Source organism: Alnus glutinosa, chromosome 14 (assembly GCF_958979055.1).
Source record: "Alnus glutinosa chromosome 14, dhAlnGlut1.1, whole genome shotgun sequence".
In the NCBI taxonomy this organism is placed as follows: Eukaryota; Viridiplantae; Streptophyta; class Magnoliopsida; order Fagales; family Betulaceae; genus Alnus; species Alnus glutinosa.
Genome location: NC_084899.1, coordinates 24,532,531 through 24,545,577, shown reverse-complemented (window position 1 = coordinate 24,545,577; position 13,047 = coordinate 24,532,531). Strand labels below are relative to the sequence as shown.

Here is a 13,047-nt window from a genome sequence, read left to right as displayed (position 1 = left end):
GTACTTCTTTATTTCTTATTGAAAATTTACTTTGACTACTATGTAAATTGTAATTATGAATACTAAATTAATTCTTGAAGTACTCCGTACGCCAAGGTGACACACTAATTGGCGGTGGACATAAGCATAGAAGAGTAAAAATCCCCGGTGTGAATAGGTTTACCTTTTGTAATATGAAGGTTGGAATATATATATATTATCAGAGAGAGAGAGAGAGAATAGAGATGACAATGCAAAGACCGCGTTAAGAAAACCTAGATGAAAGCTACAAGAGCTCTAATGAGAGACAGCATTGAAAAGAAAATATGCATTAAAATAAAACTGTCTGCTAAAAAAGAATCCAAAAGCCGGCCACCCGAATGGCTCTCTCAGCAAACTTCTAAGACTTTTCTCCCTCACCACACCTTCACTCAAATCTCATAGGTAATGCCTATGTCCTTTATTTGTCTCTTGTCTCACACCTTTCACTCCCCTTCTTCTCTATAAGACTCCATCTTCTTCAGTCCTTCTTTCCCATATTCTCAAGCCAAAAAAAAAAAAGAAGAAAAATCTCAGAATATTTGAAAGGTTTTACCATGGACTCAAAGAGCTCCAGTGAAGAAGAAAGCGATCGATCAGAGCAACATGATGACACAGGCACAGGCAGATCCTACGAGTGTGTGTTTTGCAAGAGAGGATTCACTACAGCACAAGCCTTGGGAGGGCACATGAATATCCATAGGAAGGATAGAGGCAAGCCAAGGCCTAGTACTTCAGGTATTCCTTCTGCTGTCTCAAGCAGATCAGTCAATGAAAACTATGGCAGTCTTAAACCATATCTACCAATTCAAAGCTACCCACCAACACATTATTCCACAGCTTCTCATGAGGTAAATGTAAATTATCAAATATCTTTTCCTTCATCACAGGCATGGAATCTTCAGAGACCCCCACGCACACAACATAGCGATCATGAGTTGTCTGTACAAAACCCACTGCGTATGAATCTGTTTGAAGAGGATTGGCAAAGAAGTGTAAGCATGCAAATCAATCCAAGGCATGTAGATGATGATAGAGAAAAGACAGAAGATGGAAGTGAAGAAGATGAATTGGACTTGGAGCTTCGACTTGGTCATTATCCATAGTTTATGCATGAGATATATATATATATATATATATAAAGGGCGTTTATGGAGTAATAAATGTTGTGTACTTGTACATATTTGATCAGTATTTCCTTCTTGTCAATCTATTGGGAAGAAGGCATGCGAGGAGTAGCAAAACAATATTGTTTCCAATTGGGTTTTCAAGAAAATGATATATACAAGTAATTCTAGTCGAAGATTTCCAAGGAAGGTAATATTTTTCCTCCCTGTAATGTCAAGCCCAAAATTAGTTTAGGGTTCTATGAGATGTTCTTGTTATAAGTGTTCTCTACCTCCTTTTTTTCCCTTTTCCCCATTACATGTTTTTCTTATGTCAAACTAAATAAAACTGCTTGTCTAAATATAGTTTCACGACTTGTGGAATTGAAATCTCTCATGATCCCTGAAAATATTGCAATTACTAGCTAGAGTGCTGTTAATTATCATTTTGAGCAAGAAATTGTAGAGCTTGCTTCAATTACTTGTCAGCTATTCTCATTTCATATTGTCATATTGAATGATCTTCTGGAAACCCTAGTTGCCTAGCCAAAAGAAATCAACATGAAGCTTAACCAACCAAAGGAAGCCTATTTCATTGCTCATGTCTGTCGATCGTCTGATATCTAGGAATTAAGTATCATGCAAAACAAAATGATATATATATATATATATGTCAAAATTTAAACTACTTTTTGTGTTAAAAAAAAGGATTTGTTTAAACAGTAGCATTATATTTTTACCTTGAATTAATATTGTTTTATCCTTACTATCATATCAGGTGACATTACTAATTAAATACACTAACAAAAAAATTTCCTTCTTTTGACATGCCTTAAATTAAAACTATTAGCTAGTGTGGTGTCCAGAGCTGAGATCAGTTATTGGGGCGCATTTCCTTAGAGTCTTCCATGGGATTTTATTGCCAGTCTCTGGTTTTATTGTGTGTGTATATATATATTATCCATGGAATTTCTCAGGTGTCTTGCACTAACCAAGAATGATCATTTACTTGAATTCATTTTTTTTCCCTAAAATTTTGGTGATTGACTATAAATGATGTGCCTGCGTACATGTAGAGTTGCAAACTCCTCCCCTTGAAGGCGATTCAAAAGCTTTTTTCTACTAATTAGTTGGTATGTGAATCTTTAAATATAATTTCTTTTCTTTTTTTACGTGATATATTGACTTCATGAAGCGTGCTATGGTTACTGAAAGATAACTAAAAGTGATGAAACCAACAGTGGGTACTGTGGGTTGAAATGACTGCTGTCAGAACCGGGGTAAAATGACACTCTCAAGTTGTCAAGAGGCATGTCTCATGGGATACAGCATCGGCCATGTACTTTGAATTCTGTGCATGTCGATCTTGATAGATGTCCAATTGAAAGGCATGCTTTCTTTCTCTTAAGGATGTTGTACTTAATTCTCTTTTAACCAATGGACATGACTTTTGCACCAAGGGATTGAATGCAATCGAAACTATTAGAGTTGTTTCTTAACTATTTTGTACCAAACGAGTTCAAAGAATTTGAAAGACTGTTAAAAGTTCTTTTAAGATTCGTGAGAGTACTTGTGTCCAAGTGATCTATATATCCCTGCAATTTATATGAGAAAAATTAAATATTGGGTGCTCACGTAGATTTTAAAAGGGAAAGCTTTTAGTGTTAAGTCTTAGGTCAAGTGACAATGTAAGATGGGAAATGATACTTGCATTCTTGAGGTACAACAATAGTACAACAACAAGACACATTGTGAGTGTTTTGATCATTTTCCTTATATTGGTGTATGTCTTTTAATTTGTCCAATATTTAATAATAAATGTTTGTTAATGTGTTTTTTTTTTTTTTGTTTTGAAAAAATATTTTGACGTAACATAAAAATAAAAATGAATTATTTTTGTGTTTTAACTAGTATTTTATGTGTTGAGATGTTTGTTATAAAGTATTTGTTTTGAAAACAAAATATAAAAAATAAAAACATAAACAAAGGTAGCCTTAAACTCTTAGGTTATATTGACATGACTTTTCTTTTACAAGTGCCTTGGTTAAGTTTTTTTTTTTTAATGATATGGAACCCCTTTAAAACATGGTCATTTCCTAGATACACGATTCCACCCACAAGAACTGTGTATTGGTTAAGTGTTGACTCGAATAGCCAAACTCATGGTATTAACCAAACGGGTCGACCATTTAAAACAATCCTCGTGACACCTTCTCTAAGCATGCATTACAATAACTTTTCTTTTGTTATATTCCAAAAGCTACTGTAGTTTCTGTTACTAATTAGCAATGGCAAGTGGAAATTGATCGACCTGCTGATAGCTATAGGTCTTATGACTTTAGTAAATATACAAAGTAAATGTGTGGACATTGTAGTTTATCCTAATTTTGATGAGATTCTGCTACATAGAAATTAATTAGAAGCTTGATCTAAATCAGGTTTCCTATAGATATTATTAATTGAACAATATTTCTTGGAAGCTGTCAGAGGAGCATTACATAGAGCAACATGAACAGGATGGAAATACCAGTTTGCTAAATCTTTTCGAGGCCCTCTTTCATGGCTTGGTTGACCATTCAGAATATGCTTTCGACTATAGATAGGTTAATCCCATGGAGGTGTAATTCTCTAGCTTGTTGTGTCAATTATGAAGTTGGCTTTGATGGTATGTTTCTATCATAATTGAATTGAAAGAAATAATCACATTTATAAGCAACAAAATTTAAAGATGATTCAGCTATATATATATATATGTGTTTGCCAACGTACGTACCGTTTTCTTGTTTACTACATTCCTATTAAATTTCTCACCATTTTCAATTACACTAATAGGCAACTCAAAATAAGTACATGAAATCCCAAGAACAAATAAGAAAAAAAATTCAAACCTACCCCCCCTCCAACCCCTGGTTCCAACCTTGATTAAAGCTGCTAATTATGATTTATATGTATAGTATCTCAAGTGCTTACTTTTTAACGTGACAGTTGTCACGTTAGCATTCCACTACAACATTTTTTAATCCCATTTGGCATTTGCTTACTCTCTCTCTCTACAATTGTATTGTTAGAGAATACTTTGGAGTGTTAAAAAAACAGGTTCATGTAACATTTCTATTACATAAAGGCTGGCCTACTCAATTTCACTGGAAAGGATAAAAACAAAAAGTCTAGGAACCTTTTCCCACATATGACATATCACTATTCCACAATCACATGCCCCCCAACATCAATTAGACAAGAAGTCTGATATAAAGAAGGAGAATCATTCCAAATAAGATAAGAGTTTCTTCTACCCTAAAACTCAATCTCTCTCTCTCTCTCTATTTTATTTTCTCAACAATATTTACAGAGGCTCCCCTGTCGGCCGTTGGCCAGCTGGCACCACTCCGATAGTTTTCTTCTTGTTTTACAAGTGCTCCGTCACCCGATCTGACCGTCCAAATTAAGATCTGATTTTGCAAAATTAAACGTACGTATGTAGTATCTAGGATAATACAAATTAATATGACAACTTGATTTGCAATTCAATGGTTACAAACTACACTATGACATTTTGTATTTAATTAATTAGCATCATATAATGGAGGAATCTAATTATTAGCTAATTGACCGAAGGAAACGAAACGCTCTGCAGGCCGTAAGAGCTTTGACCTCGTCATGGACTGATCATTATCGTTTAGGTATTTGTTGATGATTTTTGTTTTATTCAAGAAAAATATTCATGGAAAGATATATATCAATGTACGTACGTACGTACACAATTTCTTTGGAAAATTCAATAACGTGATTTATGAATTAATTAATCAAACTTTTTTTTTTGTTTCTTTCCTTTTCTTTGTCTTATCGTTTATCTCTATGTTCTTTTTATTATTATTATTATTATTGGATTTGTTTCATTATTCATATATTTCTTTCTTTTCATTCTTGGGATTCATTTGCTGCAATTAATTCCGTGCCAAAAAAAGAAGGGGTCGGAAATTAAATTGCAATCTCGATCGTATGAGAAACGAGAAATGGCTTCCTGCCCAAGCACACTAGGCCACCTGATATTCCCCTGCCCAATTACACCGGGCAAGAGGACTTCGTTAGATCCTGAATGAGTCAATGGTAGGGGTATTTTAATTGTATTTATAATAACCTGATCCTGCTTCACAACAACAAGCACCAGTGGTCTAGTGGTAGAATAGTACCCTGCCACGGTACAGACCCGGGTTCGATTCCCGGCTGGTGCAAAATCAATTTTTGAGAATTAATTTTATGGTGAATCTGAAAAGTGGCATAATTGTTTGGACTAAATCGTACAAATTCTGCCCGTGGACCCGTGTAGAAGGAAACAACCGGAAGCACGAAGACCTAAACTTTAGCAATGAGAATGACTGGTCAAGATTTCCCATGATTCTCAAATTTGTCTTTTCTTCCAATATTTTACATCATTTTGGATCGTCTTGGACGGTAAAGTAGATATCAATTACGCTCCACAACTTTTTATATGAACTCACAAAACTTTTTATATGAACTCACAAACTTGATCCGAATCTAATATAAAAATAGTAAATTAAAATTGATTGGTCTAAATCGTTTAATTAATTAAATTGGATTAAAGTTAAGTTATAAAGTTTTATATTCATATGTCGACATCACTTGAATTCGACACAAGACATTTAAAGTTAACAATTTTTTACACGACTTACAAACTCGACACAAACTCAAATACCCAATACAAAATTAGTGGATTAAGGTTGAAGGGCCTAACTTATTTAATTAAATTAATCAAATTAAAATTGACTTTATTGTCTTATGACCATGCCACGATACAACCTAAACAGTAAACCCAACCTACAAATGTCCACCCTAATATCAACTATGTCGTGCTGTCACAAATATCCATCAGGAAGAAGTCAATGCCACAGCTGAACAGGGTAGTGAGCCTGATTCGTTTGGCAATAAAAAATAATATTAATTCTTTTCTATTTTTTTTAAAAACAAATCATATTTTACTTAATTTTTTCAAACTTTATCTCACAAAATCAAATCTTGAAATTTGTGCAGTAAATTAGAATTAAATTCCGATTTCAAAAAAATCGAAATCAGAATTCGAAGGGTTCCCAATTTCTTGCAAGGAAGATTTTGTATAAGTCATTGGCTTGCACCGTAGATGTATGGCAACCTTCAATTGCTCCAAGCGCCGAGAGACCTTCGGAGTAGCAAAATTTTGGCAAAGCAGCTAAAATGTCGAACGCACTATGTTCATGGCATAAGGCTGGCGGCAAAACAAAGGGAGCTCTAAAAGTTTTTTTCCTCACATTCTTTGTTCTTTGCTTATGGACCCGAGTTTTTAATACTTCTCCCTGAAAGTTATAGACGTTCCAGGTTTTGGACTCAGCTACTCATTTTCTACCATGCTGAGCATGTTTCGGTAATGGCAAAAGATTAAAACCATTCGATCAGAATGAGTATGGCTTGCCTCCGGTGAAAAAATAACTGGAAATTTCCAATGCAAAAATAAACGGGGTAAATTACAAGATTTGAAGAGAACTCTAATTATTTTTTCACTGGAGACAATATTTTTGCAAATGTGATTTTTCACTAGAGGCAAGCCAAACTCAACAGAACACGCAACAGAAGCAGCAACGAAGAGAGAAGAGAGAGAGAGAGATGCAAAAGGCACATTAACTGCCAACCATGCCATGGGTTCAACAACTATTCAATACATGCAAATGCCCTACAGGCAGTGAGTAACATTGATTACAGTAATGTAGTGAAAACGAGTCTTCCCAGTCTAGCATAAAGGTAAGCGAAGCTGCATCAAATCCCATCACAGATTGATTACCTAGTGAGATAGTATATGACAAGGAAAATCACAACAAATGATGCCACAAGTGTAAACATTCTTCGGCTTGACTTGGTCTCAAATATCTACAAGGTAAAACAAGATCATCATAGCAGCAGCCAAGAAGCAGCACATGTTTGATCCTAAAATAAATTAAACAAACATATAGGAAAAAATACAAAAGAGAAGAAAAGGTGATGATCGAACTGCAGAAAGATCTATATTTATTGGAATAGGAAAAATGTTATTTCTTGTACATACCGTCTTGAAACGATCCATTGTTCCTGACAAGACTCCCCTTGATGAATCCATATCGTTGCCCTGAAACATAAAATGACACATCTTACATTGAGAGAGAGAGAGAGAACAATAAGAAAGACGGGCCTACAACTGCTGCATGCATACCATTCTGTCTAGCATGCGATTATGACCCTCCACCTCCTCATTTATATCACCTGACAACTGAAAGTAACATGCATTAAAATTTGTTGGATGATATTCAAGCTTTAAAAGCAAGAAATTTGTAACACTTCCAAATGCAAATTAAACTAAACATTGTTCTGTTAATTCTCGCTTAAGCTTCAATTCCAAACAGTTGCTGGAGCTTTATACACTACAAGAGTTTTAATTAGATATTGAAGTAACAAGATGGAGAAGGCATGCTCCAATAAAAGCTTTCACGGCATCCCTCTTCTATTTAGAAGGTTTTTTTTTTCGTAGATGCTCCATTTGGTTTGCAGTGAGGATGGAGGAGCACCACCAAAATTTTGGATTTACAATAACAATTCCAATCCCAAGTCCAGATAGATGTCCCAAATTCCATTTTTTTCACCTTTGCATATCCTCATAAACAGACTGAATAGAAACAACGCAAAGCTCTGGTCCATTCTTTGACCATATAATGAAGCACATTCAAGCCAGTGAACTTCCACAACTACACACAGACAATTCAGCTTACTGGAGAAGATAAAACTTACTCTCTTCAGTAAAATGACTCTATCTTGCAATCCATCTACTGCTCTTTCATTATCATGCTCATCAATTTCATGGGAGGAGTAAGATGCTGAGGCCCTGATGCCACCCTCCTCGATTCCATCAAAAAGAGCAGCTCTGTTATTACGGTAGTCTCTGCATACAAAGAGATTGTGATAAATAATTCAAACAAGTGAAGTTTCTTTAATTCAACAGATGAGTCAAAAGATTCAAATTTCTAATGACGTGCAGTGTTCAACATGTTAAACAAACCAATTATATGCAAACCACAGTTGCAATGTAATCATGCTCAATCAACAATATAACACAATTTTTTTTAAAAAAAAAAAAATGTTTTAGAACAAAAAGACAAACAAACAAACAATTTTTTTTTTTTATTGAAAATTTTTTTAGATCAAAAAGTCAAATAAACAAACAAACAAATAGACAGAGTGTTTTCCACAGAGCCAAAAATGAATAGATTATATACCATATGTTATATGTTTCCCTATATGGTAAAATTCGCCATAAATTAGAATGGGTTAAAGATCTTTTTGGTGCATGTGGTTTGGAAACTTTATTTTTTGGTACTTGAGTTTCAATTCGCATCGCAGATAGTACTTGAGTTTTGGGAAAATACGGATTTGGTACCTCCGCCTATTTTTCCGTCCAAAATTTAACGAATTGCCACATCAGCGCCACTTAACACCCTTAATATTGTGACACCTGTCTCGTTCGCCATGTCACTGCCACATACTTTTTTTAATTAAAAAAAAAAGCTTAAAAAAATGAAAAAAAGCAAGATGAGGCTGGCATCTTCCAAGATGTAGCCGACGTCGTTCTCAGAGGACGCTGGCCTCACCTTGGCCGGCGTCCTCTGACAGCGGCCCTTGTCTAGAACATATCCCAAATGGCATCACGGTCGTGCCTGCAACGTCAGGGATGGGCTTGGCCAACACGATGAAGTCCGTGAAGAAAACCCAAAAAGCGTTGGTGATACTATACCACTACCCGTGCCCCAATGGAGCTTTCGCTGCTCACCTCTACTTCTCCGCCGCCTCCCTCCCTGCCCTCTTCTTTCCCAACACCGTCTAAAGGCCCATCACAGCACAACAACTTCCTCTTAGCGAAATTGGCAATCTTTACCTCCTTGATTTGTGGGGTCCCCAAGGTTCGTCCAGGAGATCTCTTCCAGAGTCGACAAGTTTGGGTTTTTGTTTTTTGGCTTTGTACTTGTTTTTGTTTCTTTGTTGTTCGGTTTCCTATGTGTGAGCATGTGTGCGTGCGGGTTCTCCAGAGTGGTCGTTTTGGACCATCACAAGACTGTGCTTAAGAAGCTATCTGAGACTGCGACAGGTGAGAGTGTGACCAAGGTGATAGACATGGAGAGGAGTGGGGCCACCATTGCTTTTGATTATTTCAAGGAAAAACTTAAGCTTGATCATAATCAGACAGTGGTGGAGGTGGGTGAATTTGACCGACTTGGACCACTGTTTAAGTATGTTGAAGATGGAGATATGTGGAGGTGGAGGCTTCCCAATAGCAAAGCTTTTAATAGCGGGTTGAAAGATTCGGGTATTGAGTTTGACATGCGGTTGAACCCCTCCTTGTTTCAACAGGTGATTAATTTGTTGAACCCCTTGTCGGCGTCCTCTGACAGCTCTGACAGCATCCTCTGACGCCGGCGTCCATGGTCGGCGTTCTCAGAGGACACCGGCCAAGGAGAGGCTGGCGTCCTCTTGCTCTTTTTTTTTTTTTCTTTTTTTTAAGCTTTTTTTTTAAAAAAAGAAAAAAAGAAAAAAGTGTGTGGTAGTGACATGGCGAACTGGACATGTGTCACGGTATTAGGGGTGTTAACTGGCGTTGATGTGGCAATCCATTAAATTTTGGACAGAAAAATAGACAGAGGTACCAAATCCGTCTTTCCCCAAAACTCAGGTACCATTTGAGATGCAAATTGAAACTCCGATACCAAAAAATAAAGTTTCCAAACCACAGGTACCAAAAAGGTCTTTTACCCAATTAGAAATTTAGTAGAAGGCATAATTGATAAATACTTATATTCACCCCACATTTTTTGATAAGTAAAAAACATGCTGGGTGAATATAATTATTTATCGCGCCACATTTTGAGACACTATGAATCTACTAGTCGACGGGTACTCCTGGAGATGTGCCAAAAATACCTTGAACATCCTGATATAACTCTTTTTCATATACAAGAATACAAATAACTTAAGTAAAACCAAACCAAGAATTTGCAACACGCATTTTGACCCTTTTCGTGTCAGTAATTCCCTTATTTCTTGATGCATACCAACTGTGAGTGTGTGTGTGTGTGTGAGTGAGTGGGAGAGAGAGAGAAGACAACTAGTATCAAGTATGAACCATTGGCATCATATATTGATATCATGATCCAGTCCAGATATTCATTATTAATCCATGGTTACAAAGTATCATCCAATATGCTACGTATAAGCCAGAATGTAAAATAACCTTTGAGTAAAATTAGAGCTTATATCTTGTTATAATAATTAACAAAAAAATGACTTCCAGGACTAAATTCCCAGAGCATTACGTAATTGGAGTATTTATCGAAAATATAAAGCTGGCCCAGTAATTGGAGTTATAAGCAAATACTATAGTTGATGGATAATCAACGTAAGAGTTTAATTATACAAAATCCTTGTGTATCAGCCACCAAAGCGTGATAACCTCACAATTAACAAACAGTTGATTGATATGCAAAATTTCTATACATTGTTTAAGGTCTCAAACAGAATAATTCATATGAATTTCCGTTTGTTTTCTAATATTAGCATCAGCCTCGAAATGATCTAAGAAAGACATCTGCAACTTGACTAAGCTTAGCAAGTTCATTTAAAATTTGGTTCAGTTTTTGGTAGATATATCAAAATTGAATTCAGTATCTCAAGATATATTTTTTTTATTATGACTGTAGCCTAAAACATGCTCTATAGCAGTTCAGAAAGCATATAAATAGAGAATGTATTACAAAAAGGAGCACCGTCTGTTATATGCTTAGATAAACTAAGTGTCTGAGATGTATCATAGAGCAACCAATCTAAAACCCATCACATCCACAACATCCACATGGACTAACCAAACTACAATTTTACCCGATCATCATGAGCTAAACTAATGCCAATTCACCATTGAATTTCATCAAACTTTCTTAATACTATTTTGATACAACCAATATAATTTCATCAAAATTGGTTAGCTACTACCGAAATTGTAATGGTCTACAGCAATCCAGAAAGAGGAACAGCCAACCCAAACCCATGCATCCAATGCAAACAGACCAAATGGGTTCAAATTCAACCTAAAACCAATCCAATTGAGAACCACACTGATCCCAGAGATGCACAAAATACTTAATGTTAAAGGTCTCTAAAAGGCAGCTCATTCACTCAGCCAATAGGCTATAGCCACACACCAAACAACACTAAGAAGATACTAGGATCCCCCTAAGAACATATCAAATTATCAATAGCAAAATTCACACGTTCACTTGCACATAACAATCTAAGCAGATCAGATCTAGCACTTGCCTACTACAATTAAATCAGGCAATATATATATATATATATATATATATATATATATATATATATATATATATATATAGAGAGAGAGAGAGAGAGAGAGAGAGAGAGAGAGAGAGAGAGAGAGAGAGAGAGAGAGAGAGAGAGAGAGAGAGTTTTCGAATAAAAGAATCATATAAAGCGTGTAAATAACAAATATTAAAGAGACGCAATTCGAGAAAAATAGAACCAAGCATTCACATTCAGGCTTTGGAAAATCAGTTAACCTTCTGGCGTTCATGGCTCACGGGATCACGTATTCTATATGCCCGCCTCTGCTTCTTGTAATCCTAATCCGAACTTTTCGATCTTCCAAACTCTGTGAATCAAATGTTTTCCATACAATCAATCAACCAAAACGAAAACAATCAGACGAAGAGAAACTTTTCGGACAGCGAAAATGTTAGAAAAATCACAAATATAATACAAGATATTTGAGAAAATTGTTTCGAGAAGTGAAAGGAATTCAGATCTGAGAAAAAGATTGGGGATCGGAGACGATAATCGGGCGCGTTACCTTTGGAGGGAAGCCCGCGGGGTTTTACTGTGTTAGAGGAAGGTGAATGGAGAAAGCCAAAAAGAAGGGGCAGAGCGATTCATATAATATACATAGATATAGTGGTTTTAGGGAGGGAGTCATCCTGATCTATTTGGGTTTGGCGGGGTAGGAAATATTATATTTATGACACTTATTTTTTAATTATATTTTAAAAATAATAAATATTATGATTGATATTTTTTTTTTTCCTTTTTTTGTGCCCGTAAGATTTTTACTTGATTGATTAATCTTGTACTTTAAATTGCTTCGAGAAATAAAGAATTATTATTATTATTATTATTATTTTTATCACACATCTATTAAATTTATGGACAGAACCATGATTTTTAATATGGAGACTTAATTTATGAATTAAGGGCCAACATAATTTTGATAGGAGTAAAATTAGTTTTTAAGCCTAGAATATATATATATATATATATATATAATTTAGTAAAAATAAGCCTATGACCTCCGGGCCAACACTTTTGATACATTAATTTTTATTTTTTTTTAAGAATAAGAACAGATATTTCTAGAAATATAATAAACAGTAATAAAATGATTATTCTTGTTATTTCGTTTGGTAACAACACATGAATGACCAAGTTTTTTTAACTGAAATTGAATCATATTTTGTCTCAATTTCCTAAAATACTATTGCTCTAAAATTTATTTATCCAAAAATCCATTATTTTTTACTAGGTAATTAAAAAAAAAAAAAAAACAAAAAACAAAGATCCCCGTGGGATTGGCCACCCCAACCAGAAGCTCCAAGGGTGGTTGCACCCTTGAGGGGATCCACCCCTAAGGGTAGTTGGCCGCCCATTATACATTTTCTTTGTTTTAAAAAAATAAAAATAATATAAAAATATCAATTACTTTTTAGGAATTGTTTTTAAGACTTCCATATTTTCAACAAATAACTATTTATCTCATTTTTCTAGTGGAATAATGATTCCCATGAATGATAAA

General features: G+C 35.1%; 2 protein-coding genes and 1 non-coding gene across 4 annotated transcripts; 2 read left to right on the top strand and 1 right to left on the bottom strand.

The window, feature by feature from the left end:
• Positions 1-322: 322 nt before the first annotated feature.
• Positions 323-1,490, top strand: LOC133857797 (transcriptional regulator SUPERMAN-like). The gene has a single exon (XM_062293142.1). It carries the CDS (start codon positions 576-578, stop codon positions 1,122-1,124), a length of 549 nt encoding a protein of 182 aa, XP_062149126.1. The 5' UTR covers positions 323-575; the 3' UTR covers positions 1,125-1,490.
• Positions 1,491-5,285: 3,795 nt separating this feature from the next.
• On the top strand, positions 5,286-5,356 carry TRNAG-GCC (transfer RNA glycine (anticodon GCC)). The gene has a single exon. It is a non-coding gene; the product is annotated as a tRNA-Gly (tRNA).
• A 1,424-nt stretch (positions 5,357-6,780) lies between these two features.
• Positions 6,781-12,177, bottom strand: LOC133856504 (bet1-like SNARE 1-1). 2 transcript variants are annotated; one of them, XM_062291549.1, is made up of 6 exons: positions 12,052-12,177; positions 11,762-11,853; positions 7,932-8,082; positions 7,360-7,416; positions 7,216-7,275; positions 6,781-7,040 (listed from the first exon to the last, which is right to left on the bottom strand). In XM_062291549.1, exons 2-6 carry the CDS (start codon positions 11,773-11,775, stop codon positions 6,951-6,953), a joined length of 372 nt encoding a protein of 123 aa, XP_062147533.1. In that variant the 5' UTR covers positions 11,776-11,853; positions 12,052-12,177; the 3' UTR covers positions 6,781-6,950. The 2 variants fall into 2 exon arrangements, with proteins under 2 accessions (XP_062147533.1, XP_062147534.1); XM_062291550.1 differs by having other exon boundaries at positions 6,958-7,097.
• Between the last annotated feature and the right edge of the window lie 870 nt (positions 12,178-13,047).